The 27,700-nt window shown below is 37.3% G+C and overlaps 1 protein-coding gene and 1 pseudogene across 1 annotated transcript; both read right to left on the bottom strand.

Moving 5' to 3' along the window:
• Positions 1–11,039: 11,039 nt before the first annotated feature.
• On the bottom strand, positions 11,040–18,292 carry LOC130546656 (adipocyte plasma membrane-associated protein-like; annotated as a pseudogene).
• Positions 18,293–21,811: 3,519 nt separating this feature from the next.
• On the bottom strand, positions 21,812–27,157 carry idi1 (isopentenyl-diphosphate delta isomerase 1). Its single transcript, XM_057322775.1, has 5 exons — positions 26,797–27,157; positions 25,988–26,160; positions 24,578–24,670; positions 23,013–23,143; positions 21,812–22,680 (listed from the first exon to the last, which is right to left on the bottom strand). The coding sequence occupies exons 1-5, from the start codon at positions 26,934–26,936 to the stop codon at positions 22,363–22,365; spliced, it is 855 nt and encodes a 284-aa protein (XP_057178758.1). The 5' UTR covers positions 26,937–27,157; the 3' UTR covers positions 21,812–22,362.
• Positions 27,158–27,700: the final 543 nt, after the last annotated feature.

Here is a 27,700-nt window from a genome sequence, read left to right as displayed (position 1 = left end):
AGAGCTAGACACGCTAGTCTGAGGCAGTCAGCACAGGCTGTGAAAACAAGCAACGGTCTGACACAAGACAAGAGTACAAGAGGGACTAAATAGGGAAACCTAATGGGTAGCAGGTGAGAGAGAGAGAGGTAATTAATAAACTAATGGCCGGGACGATCTACAGGTGAACAGCGTGATGAAGTGATGAAAAACCGGTGAGGGGAAAGCCTGACGGGGAGACAAGAGGGCGGGGTGGTGACGTAGACACCGAGAGCATGATGAACTGTGTAAACAACCCACATGTGCTCGACAAAAAAACAAACAAACCTCCGTGCCCGACAAAAGGCCTGCCGAGCCCAGGGTCATGACATCCTGCCCCTAAATTTTTCCAAAACCTTTCAAATATTATCCTGTCATGTATAACAAGCAGTTTGTGTGGCCTTGACATTTTAGCATGTCTTTGTAAATATAAATAAATGCTTGGTGAGACAATCAGTGTTGCTTGTGTGCAGGCATCAAAGTCAATTATTTTTGACTATTTGTGCACCCGTGACAACTAAGAATGTTGCTGTCAAGTCAGGTTCGCGTGTTCAATGAGGAAAAAAGAAAGGGGACCGGTGCTTCCATCCCCCATGTCAAACCCAAAGCACTGACCACTACACCTGTTGGCCTATTGTACGGACCCCCTTGAAAGGCAAGCCAATCAAGAGTAAAATATGCCAGCTTTGAAGGGGCAATGGTATCCAAAGCTGAGAATTGTCCTGTCACATACTGTTCCAGCTGTGTTCCATGAGATAGAAAGTCCCTGCTTGTCTCACACTTGCACCGCTGACTTACTTTCAAAACCAATACAAGTAGGTTCTTAGAGATTAAGGCTCAATTCATTTAATCTTTCAAAGCAGGAAAACGTATTATGACGACTAAGAATGATGCTGTCAGGTGAGGTTCCCCTGTGCTCAACGAGAAAGAAAGAAAAAGATGGGGGCCGGGACTTCAAACCACCAACCTGCCTATCTCAAGCCCAAAGCACTAATCACTACAGCAGTTGGCCGATTTACCCTCCTCCCTGGAAACTTATTCTGTCATGTGTAACATTTAGTGTTTGTGGCCATGAACGTTTAGAATGTCTATGTATCTGAATAAATGCTTCATGAGACATACAGTGTTGCTGGTGCTTAATTTGTAAATTCTGAGGTGCTGGAACAAGGGGGCGTTGCAGATCCGGCAAGTTAGTGGGGTGTGGAGCAGTAACGGAATGGGCAATTTTTGTGGGGCTTTCTATCCAACTATTTATGTTTTGAAAATGCTCATAACTCAACTCAACTTTATTTATATAGCGCCTTTTTACAATTTTCATTGTTACAAAGCAGCTGTGCATAAGACATATTGACTATAAGCAAACCAATTAAAGTTGTACCTGCAATACAAGAAAACAAACAATTACAGCATTTACGGAAACTTATTGTGTCACTGTTCATTTTCTATCACATACGTTGACATTAACAGCATGGTAAATAAAAAATAAAGAATGTGTGTGTGTGTGCGTGAGTATGGTAAAACAGAAAAAATATATATGTGCAATTTCAAACTAATGACCCTATACTTAAAAGCACTCTTTTTTCCCCTTTTTTCACTCTTTTACTTGTTTTTTCCCGACCCGCACCCGAACCCCAAATGACTTATTACACCCGTTACATCAAATATTACCGGTTTACTCGACGGGTGATTGTTTTGACATCATTGAATAATGCTTCATGAGAGGATTTTTTTTACTTTTAGCTCATGAAAAAGCAATAACATGGAATGGACATGAATGAGTTTGTGACAGAATTCTCTAATCACAGTTAATGCTGTGAATATTATAGTGTTATTAATAGCTCTTTTTTTTCATCAAATGGAAGTTACTAAATTGTAAAAAAAAAATGTGAATACATACATAAGATTGTAAAAATTAAAACGTTATACAATATTAATACTAGACATAAGAATAATTTAAAAAGCTAAATAGTTATTTTGTAAATAGTTTGTTTATAGTCAATTGTTTGTAAATTATTGAATGTTTCCTATTGCTATTTTATTCTTTAACCAATAATATAAATGACTCATGTTATATACAAAATTTCCTGAAAAAGCAGTTGGACTATAAAAGTATGAAAGGTTCCAATTGCTGCTTAAAGTCTTGCCAAACTGTGATAAACACGACCTTTTCACAGTCAATATTTATACTGATCTAGTCTAGATCTGATTTAGTATTTGTTATATAGAGAGAGGTGTTTATCTGTGTAAAAATCAGATGTTGGATAATCTTGTCCTTCTGTAGTCGGTTACATACACTGTAAAAAATGATTCATGGCCCTAGTAAATATGGCTCAATTAAATAGGCTGATTTTCCTCAAAAAAATAAGTTTTGCACATTACTTAATTTCTTGCTATAAATGTTACTAAATTTATTGAGATTGCAGTTTGCTTAAAATAATGAGTAAACACAGCAAGTAATTTTTAGTAAAGTCGCATGAATCTGGTTATTAGTCAATTTGACTAAACATTTTAAGATTCGGTTAGATCATGTGACACAGCAGCGGCCATTTTCTGAAAATCATCTCCTCAGACGATAAAGGTGAGTAAACTTAACTTGTTTTATACTAAAATGTTTCATAAAATAAATCCCCCCAATAGTGTGAAGATACATGTTTCTTAGTGTTTTCATTTGAAATAAGTTAAAATGTGGTATTGCATGTTTCTTGGTGTTTTAAATAAGCTCCTAGATATCAAATGTACAGAAACGTGCGTGCTCAGCCCACTTCAACTTTTGTGACAAGAAAGTTTATTTACGTTGCTTAAATGAGATTTATGGTAAACAATCACGATTGCCTACTTTTATGAAGGCATTGAAAACACGTAGTTATATTCGCCGTCCAGCTCCTTGAGCTTTTTAGGTTCAATTTGACACAACGCACAACATTAACAGACAACGTTTTTAAGTGAGTTAAAAAGAGCGCGAAGCCGTCATTGCTTTATTTCAAACCTTTCATCTGTTTATCTATACCGCGTGCGAGCGTCGCGATGCATCGCGACAAACGCCTTGTTGTTAATGGTTTCTGTTATGTTTTGTCATGTGGCATCTTGAGGTGCGGACGGGGTGTGACCGTGAGCTAGAAGTGCGAGGCGGAGGCTGGAACAGCGGGCTCAAATCTCTATGCATCGTGTTGGTTAGAAACTTCCTTAAAACGGCACACTGTCACTTTGCAGACACATAGAGGAGAATTGTGTCGGCTAAGGCTAGTGATTAATTTTTCTTTTATTGTAGTACTTATATAATTGTTTGTGTGTGTCATAAACGCATATTTTTATACTGAGCAGTGGAAGTGAACAAAACAACATTGCCATAGTGTTAAGTATAATCAACTTTGTTAGTGTGACATTTGCCATAGTGTTAAGTACAATCAACGTTGTTAGTGTGACATTACACTATGGCAATGTTGTGAAGTTCTGGTAAAGTTCCATTATGTGACTTTAATATCTTTGTTTTATATTTTAGGAAAGCCAATTCTTGAATTAATGTTAAAAAATATTGGGAGACATGATATTAATAGTGAGGAACTTATACAGAACTAGGTAAGAACTTATGCAGAATCCACATGATGCAGCAGACCTGTGTGTGCAACATAACAGTTCATATTGATTCTTTACATTCTTTTAATTATCAGTATGTATGTATATATTTTATACTATTCTAAATTTATATTATACATTAATATCATATTGTTTTGTTTCAGGACAATAATGGTGAAGTTAATCAACCTTGCAGAGCACACAGTAATCACCAGAGGGGGCATCTCCAGATCTCCATATTCAGCTCAACACCACACGTAACACGCAAGCATACAAGACCACACACAAACATTATATAAATAACATAACTCTACACGGTTATCAAATGCACATACACACTAATGCATACAACACCAGAAATATTAAAAACCACTAGCCTTAGCCATGTTGATGGTTACTGTTGTTATAATGTTGTCAGAATGCCTGTTGTTTAGTATCGTTTATTTGTTTTTGTTGTACAATGAAATTTACATTTCTGAACTGCTGTATGTTTCATGTTTAAATTATTCAGTGAAAAAATAAAGCTTTTAACATTTCAAGGCTGTCCATTGTTTCTGTATTTTAGGTGTTATGAACATAAAATTATTCATCTAAATGAGCTTACATTTGATCATGAGGGTAAACTAGACTTTTTTGGTAGAAATAACAAAAATGTGTTAGTAAAAAAAACTTAAAATTGTGAGTCACACCAACCGAAAAAATTAAGCAAAATCCCTTGCTGGGAATAGGGTTAGGGTTACTCAAAAATTTAAGCAATGCCTACTAAATAATTTAAGGTAATGCTGCTTAAAATTTCATGTAGAACTGGCTTAAAAAATTGGTCGCAAAAATGATGCACTATATTTTTAGTAACTTCAGCGTAATTTTTTTTCAGTGTAGAATGGTAAAAGGCAAAGCATCCATCCCTCAAGAGCAGGAACTATAACAGCAGGAGGCAAGTTTGACATGAAACCTTTTATGATCAAATACATTTCTTCTTCAGATTAAAAGAGCACTCAACATTCAGACCTCTTCTCAGTCATATTTTCAGTGTCAGGCTGTTTAGATGCAAGTCAGCATCAAGTGCTGAATATGATGACTGTCACAATCCAGTTTATTCATTCTGTAAATATTCCTGTGGGGGCAACATGTCACAACTTAATTTTTGCTGTAAAAGACTCTTTCTGAATCAAATCAAAGGCAAATTTGTTTCCCAAGCATTTTTATGTAAAAGCATCCATCTGCAAAACAATCTTAGGAGGCTCAGTTGCAGATTGCTCTCAACCAGTTTCAATAAGCCTTTCTATCATAATAAACCACTAAACAGCATTCTTATTCAGAAAGACAGAAAAAAGCTTTTTAAATGTACTCTTGTTTGACCTCACATGTGCATTACCAAACAAAAAAATGTACTTCTAAAAGCAACGTCAACCTGCCCGGTAACACAAATGCACAGGGTTGCCAGATGGACCGCACAACACAGACAATCGTTTTCTGTCGGACACCAGATTAAATCCATTAGCTGACAGATGAATCTGAAGGTCACACTGGCCAACCCAAAGATCATCACCCAACATCATCCTGATTAATAATGCAGTACATCTCTGTGACGAACTCCTCGGCACACGTCATACTGCAAAAATTAATACACTTTGAAATATACACAGAACACAGAACACAAAACACGCAGTGCTTGACACTTACTAACAGTTTATGTAAGAATCTGAAGGTTACTGTTATGATAGTTCAAAGTGTGTGAGGTATAGGTCTATAAAATAAAAATAAAATAAAAGAGACATCATTAGAATACATGTGTTTAAGTATGTCCAGATAACAAAAAGATGTTGCTGTTAAGCAAATGACATCAGAGATGTAAGTAGCAGGAGTTAAGGTTGACTGCTGATGAGCATCTGATGTCTTTTGAAGATCACAACAGTCTCCCATTCATAGTAAAGCGCACAGAAACAATTGCTCCGGCAACAAGATCAGCAGATGTGATTGAAGATGGTTGAAGAATCTGACATGGCTGAACAACACAAGCACTTCATGTGAGGACCCTTCTAAAAGTTCTGCTGTCTGAGAGTCAAAGTACAGATGGCCACAAACAATCCCACATTTTTCCTCTTGTGAAGTTTTAAAAAACGACACTAAGGCTTTTGTTTTAAGAGCAGAAATCAACAACAAAATCACACCTCAGAGTGACAAAGTCATCAAACAGCAACGTGAAAGACTGACAGCATGACAAGACATGAAAACTGTGATAAAAACTTTTTTAACTTTTCCGAAATTCATGTACAAATATTGCTTTCGTATTTCTTAAAAGTGAGTATCAACTTGTTTTCCTTGCAGTATTTAAGGTCTTAAAAAAAATACAGAGCATCTTTTCTGTTATTTTCACCTGTTTCTCCAGTTTTCATTTTCTGCAAATAAATGCAAATAGAAACAATATATTTATTTGACATTTCGTAAAAATATTGTTAGTAGTTCACAGAATGAAACAAAAATGATCCTTTTACCTAAACACATACCTATAAATAGGATATTTTAAAAATCTGAAATGGTGTTCCACGGCTGAATATTGGGCGAGCATTACAATGACACAACAGTGCCACCTGCTGGTTTTGAATCCAAACATATACTGACATTGCAGAATCTCTCTCAGTCACACACTAATAAAATTATTATTCAAGTTATATAATTTACAAACTAAAACAAAATATTAATGCTAAAGTTTTATTCATAATTGTGACACAAAACGTGTTGATTTGTTTCAGGTTGTATGTTTTTATCTGTAGCATTGCTTTTCATTTTCTGCCATTTTTTGTATTTTGTATACACGCCTGTCTCGAAGTTACTTCCGGTCTGTGTTTGGTTGTAATATAACTATTTATTTGACATATAATTTTGTTAATAATAAATTATATGAATATTTTACTGTATCATAATTGCATTTAATTAAAACTTTTCAACAGTTATTGATTCTTTGCGAAGGTCTACTACCGGAAGTTACGTTTGGCTCTGATAACGTTTGTTTATGTTGTTGCCGCTGAAACCCTCAATATATTTTTTTATTTAATCTATGTGCTGCGCTAATCTTAACATCAACATGAAAACAAACTTGATTCTATTAATTTTCCTAATAAACGTTCTTGGTCTTGTTTTGAAAATGATTGAACATTGAAATGTACCTATTGGCTTTATTTAGGCTATGGTTGCATGTAATTCAGCCTTTATAAAATTCTGCAAGTAGTTAATGCTCTATTTTGCAATCTGGACATGTTTTAGTATGATTTTTAACATATCAGTTCATGATTCTTATTAAAATATACTATGTAATTGAATATCCAGTTTTGGGCATAAATATATGAATATAAATAATGTCATTACAGAAGTAAAGCGGTCTGTAAATGGCATGTATGTGCCTATTAACAGCAGAGATGAGGACAGGGTTTGCTTACGTTCCCTGACGTCACGCAGGAACACATTCATACAAGTAGCCTACAAAGAAACACCCAAAAAAGTTTTTAAGCTCCTGGATCCCTAAAAACACCAAAACTAAAAAAGAAATAAGCTTGCAGAAAGCAACCCCAGTTTTACATCAGATGAGCTCTGCTTCTCTTTTAGCACTTTTGCAACTTGATAATCAGTTAAATATGCAATACTCACATATAAGAGCTGTATGATTATCAGTAAACGTCATCACCGGATGTGGGGGGAAACCACAGGGGTTCACTTGCATCCTTCAAAGCATTTCAACACACACATTCTCTTTCATTTGAATTTGAGGAAGGACTCAGTGGTCTCTGCAAAGTTTGATATTTATAGAAATAAATCCTTCATGTCTGCATGACCTCTGGAAGCACAGCATAGTGATGTAGCTGAAAATATGTCTTGGAAGTGTCTTAAGCACATTGGAATATCATATGTGAGTCAAAAGGTAATCATCACAGTGGATTGGATTCACCTGGCTGTGTTCTGGCTCTCTCTCTCTCTCTCTCTCTCTCTCTCTCTCTCTCTCTCTCTCTCTCTCTCTCTCTCTCACACACACACACACACACACGCACACGCACACGCACACGCACACGCACACACACACGCACACACATGAAGACAGCACCAATGGAAATGTGAGTGGTGTTTGGAGAGCTGCTGATGTTGTTGTTGCAGTGCAGCCACACACACTGTCACACTGTCTGCTGGTTAAAGTGTTGCTGAACAGGAAGTTACAGAGTAGACTTGAGAGAACGCTATCAGACATGAGGGTCTCTCATCAGCTTCTTCTTATGGTGTTTGTCCTAGCTGGCTTATGCTCATTTGTTAAGATGTTTTCATAAGAACTTTCCCTGGTGTGTATTCGTGTGTGTTTTGTTTATGTCTGTGTGTGGTGTGTGTGCGTGTGCGTGCGTGTGTGTGTGTGTGTGTGTGTGCGTGCGTGTGTGTGCGTTAGGCCGTGTTTGTGTTTCCTATACTGTGGCTATGGTTTGAGTAAGTTGTGGCACTTTTTATTGTCCTCTAGAAAATAAGAGAGCAAACAAATATACCTAATAACAGTTTTAGGATATCAGAGCAGCAGAGCAGATTTGACTTCTTAAAATAAGAAAGCCGGAGACACAACTTGACCAACATTAGAAGTTAACTGTATTAAATCATTAGGGTGAACTGAGTCATTGGGGAATATGTGAACGATTTACATTTGAAGTAAACAAATGAAGATAAATAAAAAAGTGAAAAAAGCTACATTGTCATTTACAATGCCATTTTACGATTTTGTTTAATGTCATTCACGCTTTCATAAACCTGCCAGAAAAAGATTAAACGGATAGTTCACCCAAACATTTCTTCTGCAGAACACAAAAGAAGATATTTTGAAGAATGTTGTTAACCGAATTACAGCGGTACCCCTTGACTTGCATTGCTTTTGTGTCTAAACAGTAGAAGTCAATGGGTACCGCCATTATTTGGTTACCAACATTCTTCAAAATATCTTCTTTTGTGGTCTGCAGAATTGAAATGACAAGAAGGTAAATAAATGATGACAGAATTCATTTTTGATTGAACTATCACTTTAAGTATTGTACATTTTAATACTTAAATGTAGTGAATCATTTTATGCTATAGTTCCGGTCCAAGTTTACTACAGTAAAGTTAAAAAATGCTTTTAACTTTAGTCTCTCAGTTTGCTAGACAGAGTGACATATCGTATTCAGCTCTGCAAGTTTTACTATGCTGCCTTTACATCCATGCTTGTAGCCCAATAGCTCACTATTGTTTTTTATACCTGCAGTTCACACATGTCTTGCGTCCAATCCCAGGAGCTCTACAAAACATCAGTAAGAATGACACGGGTGTACAGAAGGCAGTCCTGGCGTGAACATACTCATTTAACATTATTCCAATGATGCTTTTCTGTTCAAAGCCTCGGCTGTTGATGATGCAAAGAGACAGGTATGCTACAGGATGCTTGCGTTATGTGCAGTATGTATATGTTTACACTTTTGCAATCAACACGTCTGTGTCCTGCTATAGATAGTGAAAGGGTATCCGCTACGTTACCTTTCAAAAAATATGTTATGCATTGTTTAATAACTATAATGTTCTATAAAATTAAATCACATTTTATAAATGATATACATTCTTTTTGATTGCATTATCAGACTTCTTCACTTGTTTTATTTTTGTCTTCTAGATGTTTCTCTGTCACTTTGAGGTGTGGTCCATTCCATGGATGAAGGCAATGTCCACAACATATTTTAACTGTCATTCTTCTGATACTCTCAAATGACCTTTGTTTCATCGGGTCCATTTGAAATGTCATGTCACTTTAACATAATATCTAACTGACTGTCAAAAGAATAAAAAAGAGCACTGAATAGTGTAGAACGGAAAATGATTTTAAGGTTAGTGACTGGTTATTGATCTAGAGAGGCGAGTGACCTTCGGTTTCTAAAAAATTTAAGCTTGTGTTTAATGCGATGCTGTGTGTAAATTATTCAGTGGCTCTTATGAAAGATTTCTCTGACATGCAGAGGCTTTGTGTTGCTACACTAGATCAGTAGATGGGTTTCCTTTCTCTCTCTAAGCCGTGCAGTTTGCCAGCGCTCATTAAAGACACTTCTGATGGATTTAAGTGAGCAGATTCATGTGATTTCTGGACTACTCATTTACTACTCGCTGTGAAACGTGCATGACATGTGGCTGAGATTCATAAGTCCATATGGTCATTAAATGGGTACAAGCATCCAATGGAACAGTTGTGCTCAACCGGCTTTCCTGTGAGATGCAGAGTTGACATGAATCCAAATCAATCCACCCATAATGGAATTATCACAGAAAAGAAACAAAAATTTATTGATGTTACAATGAACTGCACAAGTCTATATGTAAAACTATAAAAATTACATAGGGTGAATAAAGAAAGACCATGGGTATCGCTAACCTGCATGCATTTTAATGTGGAAGGGACAATGAAATATGAGACTCTAAACAATCCTGTTAGTTGTGTTATTTGGGTCAAAAAGGGACAAACCCAACCATTGGGTTATGCCTTTTTTGTTTAAACAACCCAACAGTTGGGTTTGTACCTTTTTGACCCAACGCTGGGTTGAAAATAACCCAGCATTTTTAAAGAATCTTTAACTTTTTTTGAAGTGGAAATTATAGCAGTTTATCACATATTTTGATTCAGTAGTCATCACATTTTGTTATTAAACTATAACTCCACCCCGTTGAACCCCAACCTTGTAGAGTTTGATCAGATGTACTGATAAAACAAACAAAACATATTTGGAAGCATTGAAGCCTATTTGCTATTTTACTGATGCATGAATGACGTGCATGTTATTATTTGCATATATTTTTTTATGTCCATAACACAACCAGATCATGTTTTGGGTCTTATTTGTTCCACCAGTTGAGAACCACAGCAACAGGACATTATTGCTGCTAATTGTTATATTGTATAAAACGATGAGACTTCTTAGTAAAGTTGTTAAATATTAAACACCAGCAGCATTCATTTAGCTCTTCAGAGTTCTGCAGTTCTCCTATATTAAAATATACAAATAATGACGACACATAAAAATGAAATAAAGAGAAGTACGTCACATTCATTTCTCTCCCAGATATCATTATAGCTTTATATAAAGTTGCAGTAGATTAATTTCATAAGAAAACAAGTTCCCTCAACACAACATCTCTTTTTTTGCCACCCACAGAAGTTATTATGAGTCTCTAATCTCATTTTCTCTATCGCAGCTCTATTTTAAGGGCAAGATGATGGTGTGCAAATAAAACGAGTACAGAAACGGCATACTTTCTCTCATAAGTGGGAAACAAAAATAGTAAATGGCACATCTTATGATTATAAAATAACCAAACTTATAACACTTCCCAAAATGTGAAATGATCAACAATTCGAACCTACTGTAAGAGCTAAATCAAAGAATGAAGATCAAACGGAGCAACTGTCTTTGTTCATTTGTTGAAAAGAATATGGAAGAAGATATCAAGTGCTCCTGTTGATGTAAATTGCTTCAAAATCTGTTTGTTTGGAAGTCAGGGTGAGGTATGACTCAAGTAGATGGATCGGTTGGGATGGCACGAGCGTGTTTCACACTTTGCTCAGGTCCATCTTGCACAGATAAGGTGAGCGGAAGGAACCCATGTAGAGGTGGCCGTTGTGTTCGTGGGCCTCGCTGATGTATGCTGCCACCATGCCGTGTGGGTCGTGGAAGCTCCGCACGCACGTCCCGCCGTCCTGCAGCTCCACCACCAGACTGTAGCGCGCGGCCCAACTTCAACAGCGTGTCTTGACTGAAGAGCTGGACATATTTTATGACAGCTTAGTAACTCGGCTCTCAAAAGCTAAAAACACAGTAAAAAAACAAAATCTCCAAAAGCAGGTACCTTAAATATGAGCTTTTTAATCCAGGGTCTCTGAGACAGAAAGTCAAGCATGGAGAAACCAGGGTTGGGTCGAACAGCAGACATGGCCACCCAGTAGCCTCCTGAAGAACTGTGTCTGATGTTGTCAGGAAATCCTGGAAGGTTGTCTATGAATGTAGAGAATGATTAACTAGAAGATTAGGTTTATCGAAAAGTAAAAGTGATGCACAAAGTAGCAAAAGCATCATTAGTCAACAGTTATTGTTTGAAAGTAAAACATGGGCATCTATGATATCCAAAACTACGGAACTTGCCTTAAGGAATTGTTTTAACTTATAGCTCATTTTTTAGCATTTACTTTTTTCTTAAAGTTGTCAAGTTAAAATATTTGAATAGTTTTTAAAGCCATCATCTAGTACTTTATGACCATTGTCATCCACCCTTATGACTTTTATGTAGACACCCTTTTCTAATGAGTAGAAACAACATTGCTAGCATTATTTGTGTCACTATAAGGGTCTTTGGAAAGACTGAAATTGTCAGGGACCTTAATGAAAAAAAAAACATTTAGTACATTTTTATAATATAAAAAAAGTCTATTTCAAAAGATTGAGTAAAAAAGACACGATTCTGTAATCATAGATCTTAACCAAAAATGTTGCCATTCCAGGTTTCAACTCAACTCAACTTTATTTATACAGCGCTTTTTACAATTTTCATTGTTACAAAGCAGCTGTACATAAGACATATTGACTATAAGCAAAACAATTAAAGTTGTACCTGCAAAAACAATAAAAAGTTGAACAGAAGACAGACATACCCACATACAAAACACTCCACACACACAATATGCACACGTACTAACACACACACACACACACACACGCTCAGTGAGAGCACACATTTTAGATAAAGGAGAGAGAAGCACAGGTCAAATATAACAGATTATAAATTCCTATATGCAATATTAATTAAGTAAAACTTTAAAATTCTAAATCTAAAGTTCAAGTTATACAGAAATTTGCTCTTTAATAATTTCCAGTAGAATCAATAAGAACAAAATCTGAAAAAATCTAGTTTTGTATTCCAGAAAAAAAGGCTTGCAGTACTATAATATTGAGTAAATGATGTCAGACTTTAGGGAAATATTCATTCAAATACCTCCTTATTATTGCCATGGTTGTTTCAGACACCAGAACAGATTCCTCATCCGGGAAGAGCTGGATCCCGTTGGGAAACCTCAAGTTCTCCATCATCACCATGACTTCTCTGGTCTCTGTATCATGCTCCAGCACACTGAAACGTCAAAGCTGCTTTGTTAAAACCAATCATTTCCATCCAAATAATCAGTCATTCACAAACAATGTTAGAAGACAAAACCGGAAAACGCAAAAGCCCATAAAATTCTTTCATGCCCTATTTACCGTCCATCTGCTGTGGCTTCCATGATCAGCTTCATGAAGTCTCTGCGCTGCCACCTGCTGCTGGAGTCAGTGAAGTACACCTTCATCCTGAGTAATGTCCAGGTCATTCACAAAGCCCAGGCGTCGACCTCCGATCATCCTCCCTGTGCTCAACAGAGACTTCACATCACCTAGAAGCCAAAACGATGACAGAAAGACAGAGAGAGGTTTAAAAACTACCACATGAACAAATAGTGTTCAACCACAGCGTTTTGTAACGTTTAAATAACCACTGAAATTTTACAGCAGAATTTATGAATGTTGTCATTTTTTCTCATGCTTTACCTGTGACAGGATTGACCTCAAACAACCCCAAATAGGCATCAGCCACAAACAAGGTGCCATTGGGTCCCACACGGATTCCTAGGGGACGTCCACAGGAGTGCTCATGTTCAGGAGAACCTTTGAATCGGAAAATAAATAATTTAAGTATTATACACTACTAATCGTAATTATATTTGTATCGATTCAATTATTTCAATAATATTTAATCAACATCACTTAATAAAGTAACTGGTGTTATGAGAAAACCCTACGGATGTTGGGAAAAAATACAAGCCTTTAAATATTAAGCATGTTAGTATTTTAAACACATTATAGGCTGGTTTCCACTCTGTCAGCATTTCACAACCAAGGCATATCCACTTTCAATGCACTCTCTTCATTTTATAAAACCTAATTAAGATCTTAAAACGTATGTATGGGTGATGACAACAAAGCAGAATATATCTAAATTGCGTAATTTGCTGTCACTATCGAATGCAGAAAAGTTAATTCACGCTTTCATGACGTCAAGACTAGATTATTATAATGCACCATTAGGAGGTTGTACTGCAGGTTTATTACAAAAACTCCAACTAGTTCAAAACGCGGCAGCTAGAGTTCTTACACGAACAAAAAAGTATGAGCATATAAGCCCGGTCCTGTCAACATTGCACTGGTTACCTATTAAGCAACGTATTAACTTAAATCTTACTGACTACCTATAAGGCCCTGCACGGTTTAGCTCCACGGTACCTGAGTGAACTTCTACTACTATACAGTCCCCCACGATCACTATGCTCTTTGGGCTCTGGACAGTTGGTAATAACTAGAGTTTCAAAATCGAGTGCAGGTGGTAGATCCTTTTCCTCCCTAACGCCCAAACTCTGGAAAAGTCTTCCGAACAGTTTGTGGGAGGCAGACACACTGTCAGTTTAAATCTAGATTAAAGATGCATATCTTCAACCTTGCGTACACAACACTTCTATAATACAAATCCTTTAAGGGATTATTAGGCAGCATTATTTAGATCAACCGGAAACCAGGAACACTTCCTATAACAACTGATGCACTTGTAGAACAGTATTCTGCTCTCAGTTGTCTTTTCTCATTGTTCCGAGGTCTGTAACCAGTCTAGATGGTAGATCTGAAAGAGGGTGTCCTCACTACACAACAAAATTGCAACTACAATTAGCTATTAGAATATTAAGATGATGTTAAATCTATCCTCTACCGCTTTTTTAAATTCAGCCTAGTTGTGCAAGCACTGTCGAGCTTGTAGAGATGCAACAGTAGTGCCATATGAGAACTGGTTCCCCTGGCTGGGACTGGGTTCTCCCAAGGTTTTTTTCTCCACTGGAGTTCTGGGTTCCTCGCCACTGTTTGCACACTGGCTGCACTCGTTTTGCTCGCCGGGTGGTTGCTGACTCCCGAAAATAATGCTGAAAATAAGTTTTAGAATTTTGAACTTTTTAATATTATTCTTAAATGTAACTGTGACGGGAGGCGTGACGAGAGCCGTGGGAGGAGGAAGCGAGGCCGGTGGCGCGAGTGATAATGAGTGTCAGCTGGGCGTTACACCGGTCTCGCATTTCTCACGAGGAGATCGGAAGCATAAAAGGACGAGTGACAGGAGTATACGGCGAGAGAGGACCGGGCCCGGACATATGTTAAGTTTTGTTTATGTGGCCGGCAGTCTACCGTGAGGTGGCTGCTGGCCTTTTTACTTCCGGATTATTGTTTGTTTATTTTTGATTAAAAGTTTGTGTGTGTTCGCCGGTTCCCGCCTCCTTCCTTCCCTTTTATTGAGCCTTTATTACAGTAACATTTTGCGTGAATTATTCTTACCCCATATAGGAATTGAACGTCTGCATAAAATATTAGCTGTGTTTCTCTTCTTTTTTCATCTGTCTCTATCTGTGCGTGTGTGTCCGTGTGTGTTTGGTGTGCATTAGTGTGTGTCAGTACGTGTATGATTTTTAATGGATTGCTTATAGTTAACATGTTTTCATGTACATATGCTTTGTAACAATGAAAATTGTAAAAAGCGCTATATAAATAAAAGTTGAGATTAGTCGGTTGAGGACAATATTTAAAGGGGGTGAGGGTAATTTTGGGATAGGGTCTGGTTTACCTAACGGTCACGTTTCTACCCCCATAAATTTATGCATGGATGCATATATACCCAGTATTTTTTTTTAGTTTGATGCATGCACAAAAGCAACAGTGTATGTCTCATGAAGCATTTATTCATAATTACATAGACATGCTAAAATTTCAAGGTTACACACACAAACTACTTGTTACCCATGACAGGATAATATTTAAAGGGGTTTGGGAGTAGTTTTGGTGCACGATCTGGTTTACCTAACTGTCACGTTTCTACCCCCTTCAAACCCATGCATGGATGCATATATACCCAGAAACAATTACTTTGATGCATGCACACAAGCAACACTGTGTGTCTCATGAAGCATTTATTCATAATTACATAGACATGCTAAAATTTCAACGCCCCCCACACACACTACATGTTACACGACATGACACTGCAAATCAACCTCTATTTTATAAATACGGTAGAACAATAACTTCAACTACCAAAGACTAGTTTCTCGAAATTCTGCCTGAAACCCCTAAAAATGTCTAGGTCTGCCTACTTTTCTTCAATAATAGAAGAAAATCAGCACATCCCTAGGTTTTCATCTAACACAGTGGCTAAATTAAGCAAAAATGAATCATCAGCGTCTTCAGATGTTGGACGTCAGCATAGTAGTGACGACTTAATGACCGTCTTTACAAGTAAAATTGATCATATCAGAGAAAAGATTACAGCTAAGCAATAAGTGGCGACACAAGCTGATCAGGCAATAAATATCAGCTCCCCAAAGAGAAACTGCAATTATTCTCTACAGTAGGTGAGGATGAATTGTCTAATATCATTAGATCATCTAAATCAACAACATGCATGCTAAATCCCATACCTAATCGTTTATTGAAAGAGATGCTCCATCAAAGTATAGATCCTCTGCTTTGTATTATTAACTCATCTCTATCATTAGTATATGTCCATAAAGCAAATAAGGTGGCTGTTATTAGGCCCCTTATCAAAACACCTCAACTTGAGCCTAAGGACAAAGCTAACTATAGACCTATATCGAATCTACCTTTCATTTCTAAAGTACTTGAAAAGGTCGTTTCATCACAGCTATGTTCATTCCTCCAAAGGAATGACATCTGTGATGAATTCCAGTCAGGATTTAGAGCACATCATAGTACAGAGACTGCTCTGATCAGAGTTACAAATGATTTGCATGTGGCATCTGATCGTGGCTCCATTTCGTTACTTGTGCTGTTAGATCTTCGAGCCGCTTTTGACACCATTGACAGCATACCTTTACATAGACTTGAAAATTATGTTGGAGTTAGTGGAATAGCATTAAATGGCTTTGTTCATACCTATCTGACCGTTTTCAGTTTGTAGGAATAAACAATGAGGTGTCACGTAAAGCACTAGTCCAGTACGGCGTGCCACAGGACTCAGTCTTAGGGCCTCTGCTCTGTACCTGCTACATCTAGGAGGTATAATTAAGACACACAGAGTAAGTTTTGTCGTGGCGAAAAGTCGATCAGCCAATGTTGAAAGAATTCACGAAGACCAGAGCCAGGTTTCAAGAGGTTTCAATCTTTATTTGCTCGAGCAAGCAAAGTGAGACACACAGAGTTCATCTGTAGATGCCCAACGAATACATGTCTGACTCCATCTTTTATACATTGTTCTCAAGTTGTTATCACAGTTCAAACCAATCAGGTTTTACCTGACCTCATCTTCTACCAACCAGTTTTTACATGACATCACTTATTTTTATTAGTCCATCCCCTTATGCCTCGTTACAGTTATATTTCATCCTGCACTTGCTACAGTTATATTTCCGGCCTACCATATTAAGATCTCCGGCCTACCATATTAAGATCTCCGGCCTACCATATTAAGATCTCCGGCCTACCATATTAAGATTTAATTGTAGGGAGCGCTCTCAATAACACATACGTATATCATGTGCTCTTTATCTTGACACCTTTCCGGGGGCTTTCGGACGATACATGATTTAACCTTGGTTTTATTAAAAATGAACTCATGGTTTAGTGTGATAATGATAAACAACCCAGCGTTCTTAATTAAACTTCTCTACAAAAGTGTGTGTGGTGTACGTGCAGTTCCTGTCTTAGTTTGATAAGATATTTGGTGTGTACGCAGGTGTTCAAGTGTTCAAACTCATACATGAGGCCCATAGACCTTGTTAAGATCAGAGAAGTACATGAACTCTATAACTACCTTTAAATGTATTCTTTTATATAAGAAAACTCAGTAATATATTTAGAATATAAGAAAAGTCAATAATGTGTCTAGAAAAACCACCATATAATCCCCCCTTTGAGGCTGACAAGCCTCACACTCCAATCAGGTGTTAACCATAAACATAGGAATTTTTAAACATTTTTTACATTAAGATAAAATGTAACAACCAAAATAGTAAAAATGCTTCATAGTACTCAAAATTATTAATAAATTGCGTGTGCATTTCGTGAATGATATAATAATACTTAGGTTATTAACAAGCGATATATATAAAAAATCCTTCCACCATTCTGTAAATACTTCATAACATGAGTATTTCTGTATTTTAACCTTCGAAACTTAATTAAATTCTTGACCCTTAGTCAATATTATCATATGTGTGATCATTATCCATGTTATGTTGAGATATAGCATGAACAATCATCTGACTTGGAACAGCGGCTGCAGCTGTTCGTTGGAATGACTTCATAATACATGGCCAAATGCATAATGTCACTAAAATGAATGCAATAATACAAGCCGCAATTAGCATCAAATTTTTCATGTTGGTGAACACACTCATGATCCAGTCCCAGTTAAAAGTCTCTGAGGTAACCTCAGATTTGGTCATAGTTTCAATCATTAAAGAGATGTTCTTCATTCCTTCGTCGATGAGATGTCCATCCGTGTCGTTCTCTGGAATATAAGTGCAACAGGTTTCCCCAATGACAGCACAAACTCCTCCTTTCGCTGCTGCCCAGATAGCACAATCCATCTGGTTTACGTCTATTTGACGTCTGCATTTACATCTGCAAGACATCTTAAATACATAGTTTGCTCATCTGCAATACGTCTCGGAGACGTCCGAACGTCTGTAATACGTCTGTTAAAGATCTGGCGATCTGCTGCTTAAAAACATCTGCTAAACATCTTAGAAAGAGCTGCTGTACATCCATTCTAAATCATAAACATCTTACAGACATCTTCTAGATGTCTATATGACGTCTGACAGCAGACATCTCCGAGACGTATTGCAGATGAGCAAACGATGTATTGTAGATGTCTTGCAGATGTAAATGCAGACGTCAAATAGACGTAAACCAGATGTATGTGTGCTATCAGGGTGTCAATTGGTCCAAGACCAAGCGATTTTGCAACACAGTCAATCTTAGTCCACGTAGACCCTCGTTGATGCCGTTTATGGCAATGTTCGCGGTATCCATAAACGATGTAAGGTCAAATCTAGTGATCTCAACTTTATTCATCAAAGAACTGTCTCCCAACATACGACTAAACACAGCTGAAACTTTCTCTGCCACTGTCCAGATGTGATGATTCCTTGGCACCGGGCTGTTAGATAAGAAATCAAACAGTCCTCTGCGTGTCCTCTGTTGTCGTGTAATAGTTTCATGTGGTATGATGATCGCTCCACCATGTAGTTGTACCAAAGAACACAGTCCTGTCCATTCTCTAGGTAATAATAGGTATACTCTGTATCCACCAACTGCATGCATGACTGCATGGGGCGGCAGTTCACTCCTTTCTTCCCAGGTTTCGGCACCAGTGTAACTCAGTTCGTAGGGGTAGTGTGGAAATATCATTCAGTTAGAAGTATGATTTAATTATCAATATAATCAATAAGTGTTGACGTGTTTTATTGAACCATAGGATTAAGGAACAATGCTGCATAATTAAAGCATTGTGACATTGATGTCTTTACTGAAAATTACTCTGTAAGGTTTGAATTAACAAAGAAAGCTATCTCTGGGGAACACACCCTACAGTTGTTGTAATCATAGGTTGCACAAGATGTTGTTCTGCATGATAAGTTGGGTTACAGGAACAAGTTGGTGAAATGGAGTCAGATGGACATGGTACCTAATGATTGGTTGCTAGAGAGATAGCACCCAAGACAAAGGAGGAGTAAAGGATCGTGGCGTACAATGATTGGTTATCACCGGAGAAGAAGAACGACGATACATACATATAAATATTGTTGATTTGTACGCTTGGGGTTGTTGGCTTTTTGGTGGAGTGCGGAGGTCGTCTGACAACCCAAAGCTTTGTTACTACTTTTTACATCTGATAATAAAACCTAATATTACTTTTGAGCAAATTGTCTCTTCAAATTTCTGAACATGCAGGACTGCCTTAAAAGTCCAACAGTAGGAAGAAAGGAGGCGGGGTCGGCGTGGCTGGGAAACGAAGATTCTTTTATTTTCTCAATCACAATCAAACAAAGGTCGCGCCACTGCGCTGCTTACAATCTTACAACTTTAAATATCTGTTGCGTATGAACTCTCTTGCTCGTAGATGTCCTCGTCATGCAGCCGGTATGTGTCGGTTCCCAGCCGCTCTCTCTCTCTCTCTGCTTTGCCATTCAATTCTGCAGCTTCTTATGCATCTCCTCACCAATCACTGTAACGAGACACAGCTGATCTTAATGTTAACTTGACCTACTTACGCGCCGTCTTTCTCGCGCCTCCTCCCTTCGGCGCAGACCTCGCTAAACCACGCCCCCCTTGCCACATATATAAGTCTTTGTTGTTTTGTTTTGCAGTAACTGGTCTGAACCATCAAGTGGATCTTCAAAAGCAGTTTGTAAACAAAAGTGTTGACTTTATTGTTTACATTGTACTGTATGATCTCTTTAAGCAGGTCAGAGTTGACCATGAAGAAGCCTTGGACAATAGGCCTACATATAATTTTACTTTAAAATTCAGTAAATTAAAAATCTTTTTTTAAGTAAAACATCACGTCACCTTATAAGTTTCACATTTTCTGAAATTAACTTATTCAAATATAAAATGTGTACCTTGTTTGTGGTTTAGCTAATATACACGCATATAAAATTCTCTACTAAAGCATTGCTGTGAAATATAAGTTGGTGGGTTTCTGTTAGCATTGTGTTAAGTGTCTTTAGTTTGTCTCTCTGGGCGTGATGGGGTTCTGCCTGGTAATAAATCTCTTTGGTCTTCTTTCAACAGCAAGTGAATGGTTCTTCATTGTCGCTGGAGCAGCTTTTCAAGGTACTGAAATCCACCGAACAATATGAAAACTATGTAAACTGCATGTTTTTGTAGGAAAAGGCGTATAAAGCATTTATTTGTAAATGAACAGACTGAGAATCTGGCTAAAGCAAATGCATCCGAGGAGGACAAAATAAAAGCTGTCATGTTCCAGTCCAGCCGCTGTTACTATTCTACCAAGTGAGTATAATAACATTCACATTGTGACCTGAATTTTCAAGTGCTCTACATCATGACTTTAGATTCTAAAAATAAACGTTTTTTTAGGGAGCCAAAAATATAGTCAGGATGCTTGTTTCACAAGATTCATACTGTATATGTGATATAAATAAATAAAAATAATTTTGAACTTGAAATTCTTTGTTTATAGTAACATTATTTAATATTCCTTTCAACAGGTAACACACTTCAAGTTTTCAGTTGGTTGTAGTACAATGAGTTTTGTGGCCGTGTTTGAGTGAGAAAGGGTGAAATGTGTGTGTGTCAGTATGTGTATGGTGTGTGTGAGGGAGAAAGGGTATCTTTGTATGTGATGCATGTGTGTTTGGTCCGTGCTGCGTTTCTACTCACCTGTCAGTGAGCGTGGGTTGATATAAACAATCAAAGCTTTGTACTTATCGTGTAATAACGTTGACGCCACACCACATACTGTTATATGCTATTGTAAAACTTTACCTTGCCATTCACCGTTTTGCATATTAAGTCTCCCTGTACATTCTTACAAATTAAAGGGATACTTCACCCAAAAATGAAAATTCTGTCATCATTTACTCACCTTCAAGTTGTTCCAAATCTATATAAATTTCTTTGAACACAGAGAAAGATATTTGGAAGAATGCTTAACCAGATTTTGCCCCCCGTTGACTACCATAGTAGGAAAAAATACAATGGTAGTCAAAAGTGCCCCCGAACTGTTTGTTGTCATACATTCTTCAAAATATCTTCTTTTGTGTTCAACAGAACAAAAAAAAACCGATAAAGTTATTTTTCCTACATTGGGAGTCAATGGGAGTAAGATCTGTTTGGTTATAAGCATTCTTCCAAATATATTTCTCTGTGTTCATGAGAACACATAAATGTATACAGATTTGGAACAACTTGAAGGTGAGTAAATGATGACAGAATTTTCATGTTTGGGTGAAGTATCCCTTTAAATGTCTTAAGTAGTAAATGGATATTTATTTAAAGTCCGGTATTTTCCCTTATTAAGAGTGAATTCCATTTAATATGTACAAATATAAACTTACATTGTGTTATTTGTTGTGTTTATTGTTTTCTGTTATACAATAACTATAAATGCTAGTTTCATTAAATAATAAATGAACAAAAACTCCAACAGTATGTTTTCAACAATCTGCTATAATGTATCATTATGTATATTTAAAATATTTCTGTATTTACTTTACTTGTTGATGAGCAAAACATTATTTTAATACAACTTTCATACTCCAGAAATACATAACAGATTGGTTGAATCAAATATGACAGTTTTTAAACATGCATTTATTTGGCTTTTCTAAAAAAATATGAATAATTAAATCAGCTTTACATATCACTGTAAATTTGGTGAGTACACTTAATGTAGTCCAATCTACAATAAATATTCTCTCATATAACCATATTCAAACTAGGCACTTGTCACCTAATTTTGTTTAAAGATGACAGAAAGTTAGCAAATTCTGCATCTGTGACATTATAACCATGATACAGTATACCACTACATAAGGTACAAACCAGAACTCTAAAAGTCTCAGGGTCACACAAGTCAGTCTTTCATGTTAATGAAGAGCCTGTTATCAACCAACAATGAAGCTGTTCACATTCTGTGGATCCTGTTGTGATCGATGAACTGTTTGAGGTTATGGAGGTTGTCCCACCACTTGAAGAGGAAGGTTTCTGCAATGAGGCTGAACCAGGGTGTAACCTGTAACTCGTTCTTTTTGGCCTTCTCCAGGATCTCCTTCAGCTCCTCTTTGGAGACGTAACAGTGGCTCTGGATCTCATTAGGGTCTGGATTCAGAACCACATCCTTCTGCATGAAGAGGATGTAGTCAATCTCGTGCTCCCCCCAAATGCCATCTGACTGGGCTTTGTAGTGGATGCGTGTCAGGTAGGTCATCTCTTCTGGGGGAACCTGTTGGAAAGCATGGCATAATAGGCAATTAAAGGGGTCTAGCTGTTAGCGTTTCTATTCGTCTCAGCTGCTCGACAGGTGCATGAGACACAGGAAGTTTCAGAAACATTTTTTGAGTCGTGAATGCCGTGTGATGAATTTGGGGCTGCAGGGTAATGGCATCTGATTGGCTGATGCACCCCAAAACACGTACATTCCCAAGGGACTACCATCTAAAACTAATTATCTTGCATATATGCCATTAGTAAAGCGATATGTGATTTATATTTTGCTTGAATTTTAGTTTTGTCAGCCATTTTTCTCACTCTCTGACTCGTTTTCTGGATTAGTACCTGATCAACAGGAATGCCGAGTTCAGCTTCAAGACGTCTTTGTGCAGATCTTCGGACCCCCATGGCATCCTTTTCCTCTAGTTCATTAGGAGTGTGTAGAGGATGGCTACAGCAGGTATTGGTGAAACAGCCTGTGAAGGAACAGCCGACAACAATTCTTCACTTACAGAATTCAAACAAGTAATGCAATATATTTATAATACTGTACATTCAGCTAGATATTAAGTATAACTGACTGTTTAATGGTTTTACATGCAGTGTTATTACACAGCTCTTTGTAATACTTGCAACTGATCGCAATCACAGCATTATGTTGTCAAATATACTGTTTTTACCACTAAACTACACTGACCAAAATTATAAACGCAAAACTTTTGTTTTGTCCCCATTTTACATGAGCTGAACTCAAAGATCTAAGACTTTTTCTATGTACACAAAAGGACTATTTCTCTCAAATATTGTTCACAAAATCTGTCTAAATCTGTGTTAGTGAGCACTTCTTCTTTGCCAAGATAATACATCCACCTCACAAGTGTGGCATATCAAGATGCTGATTAGACAGCATGATTATTGCACAGGTGTGCCTTAGGCTGGCCACAATAAAAGGACACTCTAAAATGTGCAGTTTTAATGCACAGCACAATGCCACAAATGTCGCAAGTTTTGAGGGAGCATGCAATTGACATGCTGACTGCAGGAATGTCCATCATAGATGTTGCCTGTGAATTGAATGTTCATTTCTCTACCAAAGGCATTTCAGAGAATTTGGCAGTACATCCAACCGGCCTCACAACCGCAGACCACGTGTAACCACACCAGCCCAGGACCTCCACATCCAGCATCTTCACCTCCAAGATCGTCTGAGACCAGCCACCCGGACAGCTGCTGCAACAATCGGTTTGCATAACCAAAGAATTTCTGCACAAACTGTCAGAAACCGTCTCAGGGAAGCTCATCTGCATGCTCGTCGTCCTCATCGGGGTCTCGACCTGACTGCAGTTCGTCATTGTAACCGACTTGAGTGGGCAAATGCTCACATTCGATGGCGTCTGGCACTTTGGAGAGGTGTTCAAAGGATAAATGCTCACTAACACAGATTTAGACAGATTTGTGAACAACATTTGAGAGAAATAGGCCTTTTGTGTTCATAGAAAAAGTCTTAGATCTTTGCGTTCAACTCATGAAAAATGGGGGCAAAAACAAAAGTGTTGCGTTTATCATTTTGGTCGGTGTATATAATTCATTATCTCATACCAGCAATTTCCTACATACAGCTACGCAAAATTTTCATGTTTCTCATATCACTCCACGCTTTCTTGACACCATATCTACACCGTCTACAGCTTGTCCTAATGGGATTGTCGCGCTGTGCCACGTCCGGTGTGGACAAAATTTTAAATGGGTTCTAGTGCATTCTATTGTCTCTTGTTGCGTCGCATCGCGCTGCGCCACATCCGGTGTAGATACGGTGTTAGGATTGCATATTAGAATGTTTTCTTCTTGATGATCACCCCGTCTGGGTTAAGTGTAACCTCATGAGTGCACTTGTGTTAAACGTCACCCACCTGGAAAAGTGATTTTGGCATCAGATCTCTGCTGTAGGAGCAGCTTTTCATCACTGTTAAACAGGAAAACACTAAAAGCTCGATGCAACAGCCCTGTGCATGAAGAAATTGGTAAAAAATACAATAGTCACTTTGTGAATTCACCATTTTATGCCTAATTCCAACCTAGCACTCTAATTTACAATGTGCTAAACAAGATTTTTGATTACATCCACCATACATACATGAAATACTCCCCCTTTCGTGTGATTTTCATAATAATGCTGATAAAAACGCATAAAAAAACTATTAGGGATGCACCGAATGTTCGGCCACCGAAAATGTTCGGCCGAGAAAATAAAAAATATATGAAGTGTATATGTGAATATGTGAAGTGGCCGAATAAATTTTACCGAACATGACTCGTGATACGATCAAGCAGCAACCAGCGCAGAGAGAGAGAGAGAGAGAGACAGAGACAGAGAGAGCGAGCGAGCGAGAGAGACAGAGACACACGTGCGCTTTATTACTGCCGCAAACATTTTGGCAGTACGTGTGTGTGTACGTGTGTGTGGAGCATTTTAAAGTGTCAGAGAAAGACACAGCACGGGACTTGCCGCACGGAAGTAAATTTCCGAATGAAAGCGACTTAACCGGTCGGTAACTTTACTTCAGACGGAAGCGGGCTGTCTGACAGTAGCCCCGCCGCTCGCGACATCCTTTGACATCATACAGTGGTCACGTGCACACAGTTCCCTGTACTAAACAACTTGTCAAAGTATGTTCTGTGCATCCCGGCGGCCCGGCCACGAGTTCACCTTCTGAGAGAACAGTCAGCTTTTGTGGGTGGAGTTTGGAGAGACGTGAACTGAAATGGTTGTCAGTCAGCATCAGTCAGAATTGCTTGCATTGGATGGTTTTTTTTCTCAAATCATTTTGCAATGTAGCCTATAATAATCCAACAGTTTTAGTTTATTTGTATTTTTAACTTATAGGCCTAATATGGAATGACACTTTTTAATTAACTGTTTTGTTGTAGGGGTACAGAGTAACTTACATTACATTCTTTTAGCAGTCAGTTATAGGCCTAATTAATATAGGCTATTCATGAAGGGAGAGGGCTCAATTTTTTGTTTGAATTTACTTTGTTTTGCTCAATTTTATACTAAGTTGTATTGTATTTTATTGAAAAGCAAGACAAATTATAAAAAGCACATTTTGACTATTCAGTTTGTGCAATAGTGAAAAAAATGGCTTAATAAATAGAAGAAATGCAAAAAACCATGTTCGGTGTTCGGTATTATTCGGCCTTCGGCCAACTGTTTCACATCATGTTTGGCTTCGGCCAAGAATTTTCATTGCGGTGCATCCCTACAAACTATTGCAACAAATGTCTGCATTTCAATACTGTGTGTCGTGCAAATGTGCTACCTTTATCAATGTTTGAGTTTAGATGACAGTTTTTCTTGCTGTCAGCTCCAATCTTCTTGTCATTCTCATCGATCAGAATACACATCTCTGCAAGCAACTGGACTTGCTTTACATCCAGATTATCCATGTTAATCGCCGGCATCCTTACAGGTGCACTGAGCCGTCTGACCTGACTGTATACATACATACATAATTAGACACATTGACAAAAACACACTTAAAAATACTACTTATAGTAATAACAAACTAAATATAATAGTGAAGTACATACAACAAAGGCAAGCATATTAAACAGTGCACTTATTGTACAACATACAACATTCAAAAACTAAATATACTTAATTCCTACACAATTAAAAACATACAATGATAACTATATAGCTATTAACTAACTAACTAACTAACTAACTAACATAAATAAAATTCTAAGTTAAACAATAATGTATCAAATACCTACATTCAAAGTAAAGTAACTTTGTATAAATGACACTACGTAAAAAACAGCAAAATAAAACAAATCATACACATAATACAGGTTAACATATTTAGCCAAATAATATAACAGCTAAACAAAACAAAACAATGTTACACCTCTGTAAATAATCTCTTACAAATCTGTAAAATAAATATAGGTAATGATAGGTGACACAAGTAATAAATAACAAAGAACACAGATCCCAACTAAAATAAATGAGTAGAGTGCAGTAACGTTAAACATATGTTTACAAAAATAGATTACAGCTCCCAAAAGACCACAACCTCCTAAAGCCTATTTTATAACGTATAATTAATGTTAATAACAGTCTCACCTGTGTAGAGTTGTGTTCTGTAAAGCATGTAAACTCAGTTCGTCTGTTACTGCAGTGCATTTATTGGGTCTCATGAGCTGCGCAGCTACTAACCTGCCGCAGAGCGCTTGTCTGCGCACCGCCCATAACACACACGCCATGAGCAGACTCACTACACAGACCAATCACACTTCACCATACTACACACACGCCATCACACAACAGTCAATATAACACTGCTTTATAACGCATCGATAAACTAACGCTTTACACGCAAACACTGATGCAGCGATTATGCTAAACAGTCTTTATAACCGAGCGTTCAAGCATACACCAGAAGGCAAAAACTTGAACGATCACTACTGCCACATGACGAACCATTCCCCGCCCACAACCTACATAACATTAAGAAGGTATTTGATTGGTTGGTGGGTATCAACCCGTCTTCAGATTGGGCGATACTAACATAAAACGATTTCCGGATTTGGTTGCTAGAAAGAAACAAATAAAGCCGTAAATATTATTATAGATGTATAATGTATAATATATTATATATATTTATAATAAGTTATAATATAAACACACTTGTATTATAGCCACATAAATATAAAAATAGAAGTAAAAGTACATTAAGTATAAAGTGTTAAAATAAAAAAGTAATCAAGAAGTCTTTTTTTAATCTAATATTCCTCTTGATAAACGTGTCTTTGATCATATGAACTACTCTCACATTTAGTGTTCAATATAATAGAGGTGAATTTGCATTATTTAACCATGTTTTATCCGTTATTTTTTATTCACCTACCCTCAGTGATAAAGGCAGGGGAAGACCAAAGACCCCTCGTCAGTCCATCACAAAAATATTACGCCAATATTCACAATAATCGATTGTATTAATTTGATAACGTTGTATTTTCATTTCTTA

Source organism: Triplophysa rosa, linkage group LG23, assembly GCF_024868665.1.
Source record: "Triplophysa rosa linkage group LG23, Trosa_1v2, whole genome shotgun sequence".
Lineage (NCBI taxonomy): Eukaryota > Metazoa > Chordata > Actinopteri > Cypriniformes > Nemacheilidae > Triplophysa > Triplophysa rosa.
Note: the sequence above shows the minus strand (reverse complement) of the source record. Positions and strands in the feature narration are given on the sequence as shown.

Bases quoted from the DNA above. Each gene is read 5' to 3' on its own strand.
- idi1 (XM_057322775.1), bottom strand. From the start codon at position 26,936: ATGGCGTGTGTGTTATGGGCGGTGCGCAGACAAGCGCTCTGCGGCAGG. The intron at 23,144-24,577 runs GTGGGTGACGTT...GTTCCTTCACAG, and splicing joins TGCCAAAATCACTTTTCCAG to GCTGTTTCACCAATACCTGC. The intron at 22,681-23,012 runs GTACTAATCCAG...GCTTTCCAACAG, and splicing joins TCGGCATTCCTGTTGATCAG to GTTCCCCCAGAAGAGATGAC.